At 34.5% G+C, this 17,019-nt stretch overlaps 2 protein-coding genes across 2 annotated transcripts; one reads left to right on the plus strand and one right to left on the minus strand.

Annotated features, from left to right (window-relative positions):
• The first annotated feature begins 50 nt into the window (after positions 1-50).
• Positions 51-16,901, plus strand: LOC139970264 (uncharacterized). Its single transcript, XM_071975933.1, has 6 exons — positions 51-244; positions 889-1,163; positions 1,697-1,750; positions 11,909-12,016; positions 12,513-12,680; positions 13,973-16,901. The coding sequence occupies exons 2-6, from the start codon at positions 936-938 to the stop codon at positions 14,141-14,143; spliced, it is 729 nt and encodes a 242-aa protein (XP_071832034.1). The 5' UTR covers positions 51-244; positions 889-935; the 3' UTR covers positions 14,144-16,901.
• Positions 7,524-9,561, minus strand: LOC139970261 (uncharacterized). Its single transcript, XM_071975930.1, has one exon. It carries the CDS (start codon positions 9,222-9,224, stop codon positions 7,770-7,772), a length of 1,455 nt encoding a protein of 484 aa, XP_071832031.1. The 5' UTR covers positions 9,225-9,561; the 3' UTR covers positions 7,524-7,769.
• Positions 16,902-17,019: the final 118 nt, after the last annotated feature.

The raw sequence follows: 17,019 nt of genomic DNA on the forward strand, positions 1-17,019 counted from the left end.
ATGGACACTGGTTAAATGAAGTTTAGGGTTAAATGAAGTTTAAATGAAGGTATACAAAGGTACGCACGGGATTCATTGTGCTGTTGACGTCACGGTTAAAATGGCTTTGTACATTGCGTTTCGACGTTCAATGGTCTATAGTTGTTATTTAGCAAACCAAGTACTACATAACGGGTAGTTCTCAGTATAGTGTACTCAGAGATATTTCGTTCAATCTCCAGGTTTATTTTTCCTGTCTTCATAGGTAATTATCATGTCTCTTTCTACTTTCTCCCTACGTTTAACTATGCTAGGGTTTTGACAGTTAACGTGTGTTCTAAAGTGTAATGGTTAGTGATTAATTCAGCTGCCATAACTGGTAAGCATACAGGTTTTCATCGGAGTTGTTCTGTGTGTTTGTGTGTAGGCCTGCTTACGAGATAATTATTGATAAGACTTGTATGTTGCACAAAAAAGCATATAAACTTGTTGTGAAGCTTCCAAAATATATGGCGTCACAACATACAATTCCATGTATAGATATTCGCATTGACACGTGATCTCTCACTGGTAAAGCTTCCACTGTTAATGTTATATGCATAATCCATGCTTCCTTAAATTTCATGCATCATCAAGAATTACCGTGAATCATCGATAAAGAAGTTTATATGAACTTTTAGTACTTGAATTGTCATTGAAGCGAGTGATTATGAAGATTTGAATAGTTCATACCAAAGAAAGGTTCTGTGTAATAGTATCCAAACATAAATTTTACATCACATGGTTTATGACTGTATGTTTCTCAGGGCAAACATTAACCAATTTCATAATTGATCCTAACGTTTGAAAGAAAACACGGTATAATATTGGGTGATATAATAAAACTGTTGTCATGATTACCTTTAATAGATAAACACTTTACCAATAAATACGCCGAGCACAAACCTTTACTCGAGATGGCTCAACCTCAACCACAATTTCAGCAAATTTCACCATCGGGCCAGAATCAACAGCAGTATCATAACTCATCACTGAAAGGATCGACAGGACGAGTCATTACCGGAGGTGCCATTATTGTGATGGGGGTTTTCGAAATAATCTGGGCCATTGTTCTCTTAGCGGTACCACTGGATTTTTACGTTTGTGATATGGACAATATTGGTTGGGGAATCTGGGGTGGCGTGGTAAGTTTTGCTTGGAACTAAGTGATGTTTTTCTAATTATTTAGTGGTTCATCATCATATTTGAGATCCACGACCTTCTTTCAAAGAAGAGCTAAGGAACGTCTGGTTAATTCTTATGAGCATCAGAGAGAGGGAGGAGAGGGAGAAACCGTTTAACCTTCCAGCAAAATGGTGTTTTTTTTTACAGAAGTTGAAAAAGAATGCAAAACGTTCGTTACTGCATCAACTAGTTGCGTTTGTCCTGTAACTTCTCCTGCAATGGTTTTCTGATCATTTGTAGTCAAAACAGCAGTAATTATCTTAAAGCATTATTACCATGACAGATGTTAAATACCTCAATAAAATATCATTGCGTCTTCACATGTAAACATATACCTATAGCATATACAGTTTAAACTGTAACCATGAGACCGTTTGGTATGATCTCGTTTTAAGCTAAATGAACAACTACGAATATACTTGACTACAAATGATCAGAAAGCTATGACATTTACAAATCCATGTGGTTAAACGTGTGTTTTCTCTATTTATAGTTTGCCATTGTCACAGGATGTTTTGGAATAGCAAGCATACGACACAAGTCAATGGTAAGCTCCCATCTGCAATTATTATTATTATTATTGTTATAATTATTATTATTGTTGTAATTATTATTATTATGTCTAGTTGTACATTTGTTTATGAGCAATCAGAAATATAAATCTTCATATGCAATATCAGAAAATTATATGGACTACATTCCTGACATAGAAACCAAAGAAAATATCTTTTTTCGAAAAGAAAAACTGCTTGTTCAATAGTCGTCTCTCAATATCTAAAATATAATAGGAGACCAGGCGACATTCCCAAAAGAGGTGTTCAATAGTCTCCTCATGTAACTTACAAAAAGAACAATTTTGCGAGCCTACAATATTCATTTTAAAAAGCAATTTCTTAGTAGGAATAATTCAATGCAAAAATTTGAACTGAAAATATTGCAAACGTGCTTCAGTAATACTCTTGTATGGCATTTAAACAACATCTCCCACCGCTCAGATTCAAAAGAATAAACAGTGTTCCACTTATTAAGTGAGGTGGGCAAAGAGGTTACCCCTTTTATAAAAACCGGATAAAGTATGTGGGAAACGGAATAATTACCCATAATTTTCTCAAGTAAGAGTTCACTGACAGTAGGGTTATTATCGGTATCCTGTAAGCCGATTTTCCAATGACGAGGAATCGCTTTAATTTAACCCCAGTAGTGAATAAACACAAAATTACCAATATTGTAGGTTCTTTTTCCTCTTGGCTCTTTTGCTTGTGATTGGCCTTTTACTCCATTCAGTGGTATTGCTGTTAGCAGTGGACCAGTTAGCTATTTGGGCATTTTCTTTACGAAAACTAAAAATGATTTGTTTGAGCTTAACTATAATCCAAAGTTATCCCGACTAAAGTCATGCCTACGTTCGTGGTCTGTCAGGGATATCACCCCAATTGGCCGGAATACCATAGTTAAGTCTCTTGCCCTTTCGCAACTTGTATTTCTATTCCTTGTCTTACCTAACCCTCCCTCTAGTTTTGTTAAGGATGTGGAAAGAATTGTCTTCGATTTTATATGGTGTGGGCGCCCTGACAAGGTTAAGAGGAGTACTATGATTAGTAATATTTATGAATGAGGACTAAGGGTTACACACATTGATAGTTTTATGAAATCCTTAAAATGTACTTGGGTTCGCCGTTATTTTTCTGTTTATGAGAGCCCTTGGAAAATATTTTCCTTTACCGTTTTGAAGCCATATGGAAATAAATTCTTCTTCCAGTGTAATTGTTCAAAAACGGATATTAGTTTTATTAAGAATATTTTTCTCCGCCGAGTTTTGGATGCTTGGTGTGAAGTATTTTATGCCCCACCTAATAATAATTTTGGAAATGAGTATATCTGGAATAATTCCAGTGTAAAAATTAACAGTAAGAACATTTTTTATGATCCCGATTATTTAACAAGTATTGTGGTACAACGATTATATTTAAAGTTCTGATAACATAGGTATGTCATCTGAATGATACAAAGGAATTATTGACATAATGTGAAAATTGATCATGAATTGAGTATTTCTTCGTCTCCACTTACCCCACACATACCGAAATATATGTAAACATATCCAGAAAAACATAGATGATAAGCAGAGGTTAAGTCAAGAGTTGCAAAGTTCATTGATTGAATAAGAAAAGCAAGTCTTTAATGCCATGTATTTTCTACGAGCAGAGCTAGTAGAGTTTCGCTTCGAGGCAATGTGCTTCTCAACGTTAAGAATGAATTTCATTTTATAGAAGAAATTGTAACAGTCAGGCTTAACATTGTTTTGTTTACAATTGAAGATAAAGTATTTGATGTGAAGGATAAAAAAATTCAATGGGTCGTAACCTGTTACCAGTTTACCGAAGAAAAGATCTTTTTTTGAGCAGATAAACTGAACAGATAAACTGTCTACCAAAAAATTTCTGTTCGCAATCTAAAAGGAAATTAGACGTCACATGACAGGACCAGAATAAATGTTCAATAGTTTCCTCTTCAATATTGCAAAAAGTACAGAGTGGAGAAGCCGCTATTTTCATTAAATTTAAAAGCCGATTGGTTCCTAAGATGCGGTGTAAAATCTGAATTGGAAATATTGTATTTTTGCTTCAGAAAGCGTACGGGAAGGCACCTTAAATATCACTAACCAATCGTCTTGAGAGAAGTCAAAGGCAACGCTCCATTTAGAGCAGGCTTTTGGCCGGAGTGAAATACAGTCTATAAGGCGAGGATAGACTATTTGTGACAATTTAGGAATGCTAGACATGAGATTGACAAGGTGATCTTGTTGTTCCTCGACACCGTTTACTAAACTGACAGAATCTTGCCAGCTTCTAGGAATTGCAGAAATGATCCCATGAAAACAAGTAAAAGGATACCTTAATATCTTAAATTTGGTTAGAAAAGCATTGAAGGACAATGGCTTCCCATCTGGCAAAAATATATCCTTGACAAACAGTAAACCGGCAACGTGAAGTTTTTTTGTCATAAACAATGGTATTATCAATTCTAATAAAATGATTATTCCAAAGGATTTGATCACCAAAGTGTTCCGAAGGATTCTTAAAGGTAACTTTACTCCAAGCCATGCAAATTTGCTTAATGAAGATATTTTTGATACAGGAAATATCCTCGACATGAAAATTACATTTGAAAAGCAACTCTTTACCAAACGGCGAAAGAGAGGAATGAAAAAGAGCTTCCAATATCCAGTGTTGGCATTATTACAGTAACGCTTGACCCATGAGGTTTTAAGAGCTTCCACAAAACTGTGAATATGTATTATTTTTAAACCTCCCTTTTCAATTGGGTTATACATAGTAAGTCTCTTAACTTTGTCCGGATTCCCGTTCCAAATCAAATCAAAAATAATGTTTTGGATCTTATTAATAAAGTCTTTTGGGGGTGTAGGCAGAACCTGAAAAAGGAAGACGAGTTGGGTTATTTCAAATGAAAGGACCCAGGGGAAGAAACTGGGATTTGCTGAGATTAATTTTGAGACCTAATGCTAGTATTATTAGGTATTATTATTAGTATTATTAGTATTATTATTATTATTATTATTATTTTTTATTATTATTATTATTATTATTATTATTATTATTATTATTATTATTATTATTATTATTATTATTAATATTATTATAATTATTATTATTATTATTATTATTATTATTATTATTATTATTTATTATTATTATTATTATTATTATTATTATTATTATTATTATTATTATTATTATTATTATTATTATTATTATTATTATTATTATTATTATTATTATTATTATTATTATATATTATATTATTATTATATTATTATTATTATTATTATTATCATTATCATTAATAATATTAATTATTATTAATGATCACAAATGAATAATATTTATATTATTATTATCATTAATATTATAATTTAATTATTATTAATATTATTTTTATTATTATCATTATTTTATTATTATTATAATTATAATTATTATTATATTATTATGATTTTTTTTTTCCATTTTTTATTTGCATCCATCTCTTCTGCACAACATATTAAGTTGAAAAGAAAGAAAAAGATCGTTTCATGACACCAAAAAGGACATTTCTTTTATCAATAATGCAAAGAATCTCTTAGCAGTTTAATTTCTTTGTGCTTTTTGTTATTGATAAGTATATACATTTCAACACTCAAGAAAAATGAAAGCTTATGCTTGAAAATATCATAACTTGGAACGCTTTTGTTAATTCTGCAAAGGTAAATATAATATTTGGCATAAAACATTGTCAGGCTATACCATTTCATTTTGTTCTCATAATCATAACCAAAACACACGTGTTCGTACTCAACTTCAACTTTTGAATTAAAGACTCCAAGATATATTTTGTTCCAAATATCTCCAACTGCGCTACAGCGCCAGTAAAGGTGGTCTAAAGTTTCAGTAGACTCGCCACAAAAACTGCAACTTGGGGCGTCAATAATGTTAATTTTACTAAGAAAACTATTTGTAGCAATGATAAAATGGATAAACTTGTACTGAAAGCTTCTTAATTTAGTATCTCTAATCTTGCTACAAGAAACAAAAATTTCACTCCAGTTTAAAGTGGTGCCTTTAAAATCATTGTCCCATTTTAAACAACCGCGTGGTTGCTCAATACAACGGCTGCTAAATTTATTATAAGCATATTGACAAATCTTAGTAGTACCATATAATTGCGCTAACATAATCTGCTGACTCATATTTTTTTCTTAATTTATTTATAAATTTTCTATAGTTTTGTAACAACTTCTTCATATTGTTTTGTAGTATATATATTACATGGAACACCACTTGTCGAGTACATGTGCTAGTTGGGAGACTGATGAGGCTATCAGAACTTCATTGAATAGAATTATGTTGTCATTTTCAATATTATTCTAACGCAAGCAGCCCCTCTCCAACTTTTCGGGATACTATCACTTAAACCCCAGTATAGGGTGAAAGGAAAACGAATAATATGGAATTTGCGCTAGAAACAATCAAACAGGAGAGGTCTTCCGTCATTATCAAAAAAATCCCAACATAATATACATTTTTTCAAGAGTAAATTCTTATATATATTAATATCATTGTTAATACGTATGTGGGGATTGTTCCAGATTATTTGATTTCCAAAATTACTATTCGGGTTCATAAAAGAAATTTCACACCACGCACTAACGATTTGGTAAGTGAAAGGATTTGAAATATTAATGATGTCATTCTTTGAGCAATAGACAAATGCGGTTTCGGAAGTCACGTGACTTGAATGGGGGGTTTACATTTTGTTTAATTTTCGCGGAACCGGTCGCCCTGCTTGCCGAACTGTGTTAGACAAATGCAATGGCGTCGAATTGTAGGTGTTGCAAACTTCATTTTGATTGCTGTATATGTTGGATAAGTAACGACCTTAATTTCACAAAATGGTTTTCAGAAGTACCTCAGTTCGTTCCCGCAACATGGGCCGATTGGATTTCCACAGCTGGTAAGGGTGATACCGGTAACAAAAGTTGGAAGTTTTTTAAAGAGGGCTACATCCATGATATTTACGTAGGCCTACGTGATTTAGGCCAAGCAAGTGGTAGTACTGTTACTAACGTTAAACCTAACGTAATTCGCGCAAGATGCCATAGGTCGATGAAGAAAAGTGAAGAGCCTCATAACGTATATATCTCGTTCGAAAAGGGAAAAAATCGTGCAAAATTAATCTCTGGACATTGCTCATGTAAAGCCGGGAGTGGTGGACATTGTAATCATGTGTTTGCCTTACTGTTTCAGCTTAATGATTTTTAATCATATGGAATTAGCGAAATACCTGTGGGTTCAACCTGTACAAGTAAACCACAGCAGTGGCATATACCTCGCTCTACAAACATTACGCCATTGCCAGTAATGGCTACTCATTTTGCAAATGCTGTAACTGATAAAAAGGACGATAGTAGGAAGAAGGACCCTGTTCGATGCAAACTCTATGATGCTCGAGGTTTCAATGTATCTGATGGACTGTCTGCTTCAGCGGTTGATGCCCATGTTACATACCTTAAAAAGCTGGCGAAACCAGCCCCTTTTTCATACCTTTTGATGGAACAAGATACACCAAAAAACATAAAAACAGTCTTTGGAAATGTACCCGTAGGCTCTTGCCTGTCATATCAACTCTTTGACTGTGCTAATCTCACAACACAATTTAAGTACTCGTTAGATTTCTTTCCAACTTTCAGTGATATTGATAACCAAATGTGTAAGTCATTTCCAAAATTACCTGCTGATGACTTAACTATACATTTTTGATCTGGATTGTGTGTCCTGTGTTACACAAAAGGATTGGTTTAATGAAAATATATCCATTTCCATTGAGGATTCTCATGTACTTCAGAAAAGGACAGTCATGCAGTATAAGTCTGCTGAATGGCAGTCAGCACGTAAGAAAAGATTAACAGCGTCAAACTTTGGCAAAGTTCTTGCTCGAAAAAAACCTCCCACAGAAGCCATGTTCAAAGACATTTATGGTACAAAGGATTTGAGTAAAGTAGCTTCAATTCAACATGGATTGTCAAAAGAAAACAAAAACAAAAGAAACATTGTCACTGGTATTACTGAATTAAACAAGTGGAACCGCCTAACCTTCCCAATAGCCCTTTCAACATGAATTCTGTGCATGGCAATTGTCTGTGTCCTAATTACATCTTCTTCTGAGAAACTTCCCTTTGCTCTCCAAAAGGTGGGGATATTGAGATTTAACCCCATTGCTTTCAATTCATTTTCAATATCAAAACCTTTGTCTGCCATAACTGCATCTCCTTTGTGTAGTTCCCCCATTTCTAGTTTTTGTTTAAGAACTGATAAGAAACCAGATCTTTTTACAACTTCTTTGTCGCTTATGGACCCCTCATATAGCTGGGAAACAAAAATTATACCCCCTTTAGGATCAACACCAAGTAAACATTTTAATGTGGTGTGACTTTTGTAAGAACTGTAAGTTTCACTTTGCTTTTGGAGTGAACTTGGCACTTCAATTTGTAATTCGGTTGCATCTATGATTACAACTGTATTAGGGTACTTCTGGACAAATTCTTGGGGTGAATTACTTAAAATTATATTGCGACCGGGCCATATCTTTAATGACCCAAGAATAACATACAAGTAATTAAACCAAGTTATCAGCTTTACTGATACAGTACTTTCTGACAAATTGAATCTTTCAGCCAAGTTCAAATTGCTGAGTCCCATTCGCAATTTCATCATAACCATCAAGAACTCATCTTCAATCAAGATTTTTTTCCCTGGACGTTTTGTTGATTCCACTGTGAGAGATATCCCTTCATTTAATTCTTCATCTTCAAAGAGTGATTCTGCATTTATTAATTTACTTCTTGCCTCTTTGGTGTCATAGTAAACTAAATTATTTCTATCTAAATTTGGGACTAAAAATCTAAGTGTTTCCTTAAACTGTGCATTTGAATTAAATCCAGTAAAATGAGTAAAGAATTTCTCCTCCTTTTTTTCTGTTGTGCTTTTAGACAGCAAATGAGATACAGAGAAACTGTGTTGGCAAGGCAAGTCTAATTCCTCAAAATTGTAATCAGTCTGGATATTTCTTGACACAGAGGATGGTCTCTGGGGGTCAAGTACATCACACTCTCCTTCAGAAGCAGTGTCTGTTTCTTCGTCTTTATTTTCATGCCATACCTGTAATTTTCCTAACACTTGTCTTTCTGTACTTTCCCTCCCTGGCTCTGTCCAAATAAATTTTGAAGGTACAGCAGTTCTCTTCAATCTCTTCTTGCTTGCAAGTGGCTCGATGAAGTCATCTTCAGTAAAATGGCTTGAACATATTTTTGCATGTTTATTAACTCTGAAAAATTTGGGATCTCGTTTCATTTTTGTGATCCACAAATTTAATCTTTTCTTGTCTCGTAAAGGTAAACTATGAAAAGACAGATCTTGTTTGTCGGATGAGTTTGTACAACCACCAGCACAGCAAAAATGAGGCATTTTCCCTTGGTATAGATTTTCGTTGACAAAGTTGTATGGTTTAAGTGCTCTACACAAGTAAAAGAAAAAAAAAGTAAATAAAAGATAATCAATTTCAAAATCAAAAATGGTGTGGGTGAGATGTACAATTTTTTGCTTATCTTTCTTTTTTCCCCTCTTTCCCAATAAAATTGCAAGTCGCCTGCCACAAATTTGTATTCTGTAGTAAGCCTTGTATTTACAAATTGTGTAAGCAATAAAGTTGGGAGTGGGCCGGCGCCTATGAAGTGTGTATACACAGGGGACAGATAAAGAACATAGGCCCTAGTCTAGGCCTACGCATACATGAAAACCTTACTACGTTATCAAGCATGCACAGTATCATTACATTACAGCCTGTCTCCGCATTGGACCTAGCTTAATATGAAAATTGTAGCAAAACTGATGTAGGGCACTTGCACACACGCAATCATCATGAACCGGGAGAAATGTTTTCCGATTCGTACTCAGTAACTCACCAACGGATTTTGTTCGGGGTTTCTTTATGATTTATATTCCTCCTCTTACAACAGTTCGTTGCTCCTGTGATCCTTGGACGTATCTAAATCGTTTTCCGAGGAAACAGCGAGTACGACAAAATACGACTTTGTTTATACTCGGCGGTAACTAATACTTTGCGAGTACCCATTTCAGGTCACGTGACATATGTAAACAAACGAAACCGATTTTGTCTATTAGAGTAAAATAAAAGTTCTTTCACGTAAGATCTTAAGTTAATGTCGAAAAAACTCTCCACAACCCACGTAGGTCGCTATTGTACCGCTTAATCCAGGTGCATTTAAGACTTTATAAAACTAGAAATATGAGTTACCTTTAGCCCTCCCTCACCGACAGAATTAATCATGACTGAGCGTTTCACTTTATCAGGATTTCCCGCTCATATAAAATCAAAACTTATACTTTCTATCTCCTCAGTAAAGTGGGAAGGTGGATTTGAAAGAACCTGAAAGAGAAAAACAAGCTGTGACAAATCACATGTTTTAACAACAACATTACGACCGATCGGGGTCAAATCCCTACACTTCCAAACACTTAAACACTCTTTAAGACGAGAAAGCTTAGGAACATAATTCAAACGGAAGAGATCATTTCCATTGCCAGTAAAGAAAATGCCTAATAACTTTACGGGCCCAAGAGTGAATCTGATGTTAAATTTCTGAATAAAGGTCGGACAATGGGAGGCAAGCGGACCAAGCGGGAAACGACTCGATTTGGTTAAGTTAATTGTCAATCCGGAAGCTAGTCTCAGTTGATTAAGAATGTTCAATTCCTCCTTTAAAGAGCTTCTTCTCTGATCGAGAAAAAGAGTTGTGTCATCAGCTGTATTGCATGATCCTGACTTCCTTTTTATTCATTTTGATCCCTCTTATATAGTGTTTATTTTGAATTTTTAATGCGCAAACTTCCACTGCAAGAATAAATAATAAGGACTTAGCGGGCATCCTTGCCTTACTCCCCTCTCAAGCGAAAAAGGGCCAGTGGAAAAACCGTTGTTACATACACAAGCAGTAGTACTTTTGTAAAAAAACATTCACCCACTTTTTAAAGCTGGTACCAAAATATCCTTAAACTTTGATTTATTTACAACTTCTCCTGTTTAAAGAATTATATTGAACGGAATAAACACTATGTTCTGTGAAAATGAAAGAAGATATTAGACAAAGCGGCAATTTTGCTATGCATTTAATGGGGGGGGGGGGGGGGGGCTTCACAGCTTAAATAAAGTCCTAAAATTCATTTCAGAAATGATTAGTATCGTCTTATGACATAGAAAATATGACAAACGTTTATCCCATTCTGCTTCCTGCCGATACATTTCGGAGTGAGTTAATTGTGACGGATCAACAATACAACGCTGTTTATATGTGACAGTGGAAAACTATATTACATGATGAGCTTTTAGTTTCAGCGAATCTGACCAAAAATGAAATATGGTTATCATAAGGAAGAATCTTCTTCCAACTTACAAATATATCCCGATATACAGATCTTATTATATATATGTTAGCCTCTGCTTGGTTCGTATTGTAGATTATATCCGAAAGCTACTTGTTCCGAAGCAAGGGTGAGGGACATCGTTTTTGTGAAGTAAACTGATGTAACAAATTCATTAATGATACTATTACACCTGCATAATATAAGCCCTATACCAAAAATTCGCAAGGGAAAGGTCTAGTCCATATGGAAGCTGCGTATAATAAATCTGCAGATCGGAATTATTGTCTTCAGTCCTACCTTCTGTCGAGGTAGATATAACTAGGTACCATAAGTTGCAATCTCGTAACAGGTGGGAACTTCGAAAATTGATATCTCATATTCGTTTATTTGAGATCGAGGAACATAACGGTTCAATGTACTGTCGTGTTACATTAACTCTACTTTGTTGCCTACATTGTTGTTCTTACGATTAACATACGGATCACACCAAATTTCTAAAAAAAAATACAGTTATTAGCACAGACCTAGTCACAAAAATAAAGATACATGTGCATCAAAATGTACAAGTTTACGTCTAAAAATAATCCAATTTTGTTCTGCGTAGAAAAACCTCTCTAAGTAGGAATTGGCTTCAACGAGCTGGCCCCATGGATACCCCGAGTTTAAAAAAAAAAAATCCTTCTTCCAAATTGTTCTTATTGCTGCAGGTCATTGTTTACATGATTCTGGCCATCATTGCGTCAGTCATTGCTGGTGGCGGCCTAATCAATTCAGCAACTGCGGCAAGGTGCGACGGTTCATTGAAGAAATACGACGTGAGTATTGCCATCGTTTACATGTAGTGTGAACTAAATATGTGAACGAAAATTTGTATCCCATAGCGTTGAGCATTAATTTGTTGCAACTGTTACTAAGACCTGTCGTTAACAGCAAACCACATTTTCTCCACTTGACTTCATTTATTATTAACGGAATACTACGGTTGTCATTGTTTATTGTTTGCAAAAAGGCCGTTTTAGTTAAAGAACAGACATTAAATCACCTCTAAATTCATTTTTCAAATTTTACTTTTGAAAGAACTCCGCATGGTAAAAAAAAAAACATTCTCTTCTTCTTTGTTGTGGCTTGTATACAAATCATTTTTCCACAGAAGTGCGTTGTTAAAAACAAAACCTTGAATTCAGAGTACATCGGAGGCTAAGAAAACATTCCAAACGTACCATTGATCTTGGCAAATAAAGAACTTACAATGTAGTAAAAGAAATGTAAAGTTAACGTGTAATGATGTCATCATGACGTATTTGTTAACAGCACTACTACGTCTACGGTGATGGCAACGTGCATCAGCTAAACACTCATCTGGTGTTTAACATCTTATTGGCTGTAACCTTTGCCATCCAATCACTGGCTGCCATCATCGGAGCAATCTTCACCGTTGTTGCAATTTGTCCTGGAAGTATCAATCAGCCTCAGCAAATGGTAAGTGTGGTCACGGTTTCCTTGGATTTTTTTTTTTACAATGTTGTCCTAAAGTATACATTGCTAAGAACGTTATCGTGATAATTTGACAAACCTTTATTTCCCTGATATCTTAAGGGAAGTTTTTACCACAGTAGAATAACGATGTGAATTGCAGACGTATTAGTAAGACGTCTGCCAGGGACGTAGCCAGGGGAACAGTGGGAGATATCGCCCCTCCCTTTCAGTACCCTGAAATATAAAGTTTAACTGAAAACAGGGAATATCACTAAAGCCCTCTTTTCAGGTTGAAGTAAGCTAAGCGACCCTTCTTAATCTTTCCCTGAAATTTCGTGTGCTAGTAATACAATACTCTTATATTATAATCTATTTCCTGCAACGTGGGAAGGATTTTCAGCAAAACTTTTCTTTGTAAATGATGGCGCTACGTTAGGTGTAATATTGCTCCTATTGTGAGAAGTGCCCTTTTCAAATTCTACTCCACCATTTCAAATGTTTGGCTACGTCCCAGCGCCTCACCAACGTGAATGTCTTCAATATTAACATATATTTATTTAGTTTAGCTACAAATATATATTGCTGTTATTATTGATAGTGATATAACAATTGTCATTATTGTATTACTTCTTACAGATCTACATTATTTCAGCACTTATTCACTGAATGTGAACAAACTGACTTCTTTATGTAAATGACGACGATAACACAAGTGAATGTATATATAATTAGTAAACGTCGCTTAAAACTACCCACATTTTTACAAATAAAAGTCGATAAACTCAAGTAGTTATAGTGGTCAAATATATCTGTTATTTCTAACAAACTAATTCTTTAATCGTTTTTTTTATCTAGATATAAGATGTCAACTTAGGAAATTCATTCTGGGATATATTCGTTATTTCGTAACTACTAATTAACCGATTGCAATGGATACCCAGTACCGGCTTAAGTTTTAAACTGAACACCACATAGCTTGGATAGCAATTGCTATCATGTTTTAAGGTGCAATAAATATGTCATTATTTCACAGAAAGGTCCAGTTTATATACTATTTGCACTAAAACAACGAAATTCCAAATATGTTTATATAATATAGTTATCGATTTGCAATATGACATGATGTTAGAATTCCTTCACAAGAAGACGCGAAACGTCTTTAGTACAGGATTTAATACTATAGTAATATAGTGATACAATATGATATGATATAATATGATTAATGATATGATATGATGTTCATGTACAAGTTTACTCCGTCTGATATCTGATATCCATCAATTCTAAATTTCTAGATTACATACCAACCCACCCAGGTGCCATATCAGCCATTCAATTCCCAGGCCCCGTACCCTGCAGTGATCACAACCGATGGTCAGGAAACACCATATACTTCAAACATCCAAGGTGTACCACCAACTTACAACTATGCAGCGAACAATCAACATGTCGTTAATGCGAATTAAGACAACATATTTTGGCATCTTTTCGCTTATACTCTGAGATAATTCCTAATGCGAAAGTTTCAGTAAAAGAATTTAATCCATTTATTCTGTTTACCGTCTTGGTTGCTGGTTGCTAACATTTGTATTCGTCATCGACGTTGCGCAACAAAGTTCCATGTCTTTCAACAACTGTCAATTTCGAACAATAGAAGTATATCGTTGTTATAACGAACTTACATATAAATAAACAAACGATTCATAATTCTTATTCAACTGGTTTGATTCATTCTTTGAAATGATTGTTCATGATAATGGTAAAACAAAACATAACTAGTTGGACAGGAGGAACTTTGTTAGATCAACGTTTCATAATTTCATTCGCTGGTTCGTGGTATCAAATGTTATTTTTCTTTTAAAGAAGATTTTTTATAACACTTATACATTGCTTGCTTAGAAATTATCTTGTGTTAAAATGTGATTGGCTGTTTGGAGCAATTTGCTAATTATAGTAATTGAAATGATGTGCTTTATTCAACGAATATGTTCATAACATCACACTATATTATTCTCTGATAAGTTCAGACGTTTGTTTACAATGAGGTGCTGTGACGCTTAAAGCGCAATTGCTGACAGTTTGAGCAGAATTATCGTGTTTTATCATATGAAGGTTTGGAACTATTCATATTACCGATGCAAGTGCCTTGCAGCATGATATGAGGTGACAATATAGAATAGTTTTCATTGGCAAACTGTCCCAAATAGCTGATATTCCGCCCGAAGTTTTTGCTCAACTCTTGATCATCTTTTGGCTTGCCATAGGCAAAATGATTCGTGAGTCATCGATATAACAATGCCCGTAATAGTTGAAATGCGACAATGAAAAAGTAGCGTCATCCATAATAGTATAGAAAGAAAAACACCAAAGTTAAAAAGGTGGAAGTTTTTTGTTGCTGACGAAACAAATAAACCGCCAGTCTGAGTACTTGCATTGTCTAATACAAAGCCATTGTAAACCTACACTCGAGTATTGTTATGCTCGAAAGATTCCACGCAGCAATAATTTCAGCTAGATGTGTTTATTGAGTCTCATATCGTGTATCTATATATAACTTGCATATACTAACTGCATTGAAATTATCTTAAACAATACACGTATACGATGTTTATTTATCTTTTGAACACGCTATATCTTGACTGCAAGAGATTGCTTATACAATATTCACGCGTCATTGATGGATGAATGAAATAGTCATTTAAGTTCGAATGAAATGATTAGATCATCTCCTCAATTGAGACAAAACTTTTATTGTTAATCCATTGGTCTGTAAAGAAAGATCTAGTTATTCCTTAAAGGGATCCTCTGGAGTGACATGTACATTACATTAACAAAGTTAACATTAAAGAAAACTTTTTGGGGGGTAAGTTGTATGCAGAAATTTCAAAGATATGTCCGGTTGCAAGATAGAACAAGATAGTAACTGCTGCCAATACAGCACTGTCGTGGTATGCGATATAGCCTAACCAAATAGCCTAACCAAATACTGTTCATTGAATATCGTGATGATTGATTACTAGTCATTTTACTCAATACACGGCTACATATAACTGATGTGCGTTTGTAAATATTTTATCTTCCTCTTAACTCATACAGTACATTTACTATGTTTCGGAGAAGCTTAAATTTCGTAGTGGTGCATGTTTTATTTTAATCCTATTATTTACACTTTGACCAAGATTCACTAGTTTAGTATGGCATTTATATCACTTTTCAATCGCATGATATTGTGTTGGCCTATTAATGGTTTTACTTTACTTGTCACGGCTTAATAATATATCCCAGGTGGAGAGAAAATGATGTCTAGAACATTTTATTACAATCTGCCCGAATTAGCCCGAAATCGTTAACCTAGTATCTGAATATATGACTTAAATGATTTTTAAAATACAACCCTACGGGTAGTCACGGTAGTCGGTCAAGAAAACTCGTCGGTCGAAATCGATAAACCCCCTGAAAAATGTTGTTTTTACACCTTTGAAGAAAAGTTTGTGTTGTTGTTTAGAGCGGTAAAATACATAACGCTATATTTGAGATTACTTCAACATTGCATCGGTGAACTCGGAATCCAGAAACGAATGCAAAAAATAACACTTTTAGCATGATAGTATATGTATTTTTTGCGCCTTGTATCATTCGCACCTCTCTGCATTAACAATTACCAATCGATCCGAAACTTTTAATCACCTAGTACCTAACCAACAATGGACTGGAGCGGTCCATTTCTATCGATATTCTGAAAATGTTCATCCCAAAATCTACAATTGACACTAAAATTAATATATTGCCCTGGTAAGAGTTGTTTATATCTAGCATGAGATGGCTACGTGGCATCCGACGAAGTTCCATTCAACTTGAGTAGTCACTTGTATGAGACGTTAGTGTAACAATTTGAAACGTAAACGTCTTCTGATTGGGGACATGTTTAGTAAGAGACAATTTGTGTTTCTTCCTAATCAGCATTTGTATTCATGTGTGGAATGGTATTTAAGTGTCGCCGCATTGGTAACGTTGGCCATTTGAAAAACGATCGACTGTGATTCTAACCTGACAGGATTACAAATTGTTGTCATCATATCAACGTATCATAATGCTTTCATTTGTTTATCTTCAATGTAGTATATAGAACTGCTAACTTTTTAAAAAGGCTCACTACGTAAAGTTTATTTGGTATTTTGTATACGATTGTAATGAAAAGAAATAGTTCAATCAATAAGACCACAATTCAGTATGTTTTGTTATCTTTGATATTGGTTTCTTGCTTGACTACGGATTTTTGCATAACTTCGTGAATTATGCAATATACGCACTACACGTGTCTCCGGGGTCTCCACTGGGTGGA

The sequence above is a fragment of the Apostichopus japonicus genome, chromosome 7 (assembly GCF_037975245.1).
Source record: "Apostichopus japonicus isolate 1M-3 chromosome 7, ASM3797524v1, whole genome shotgun sequence".
Classification (NCBI taxonomy): Eukaryota; Metazoa; Echinodermata; class Holothuroidea; order Aspidochirotida; family Stichopodidae; genus Apostichopus; species Apostichopus japonicus.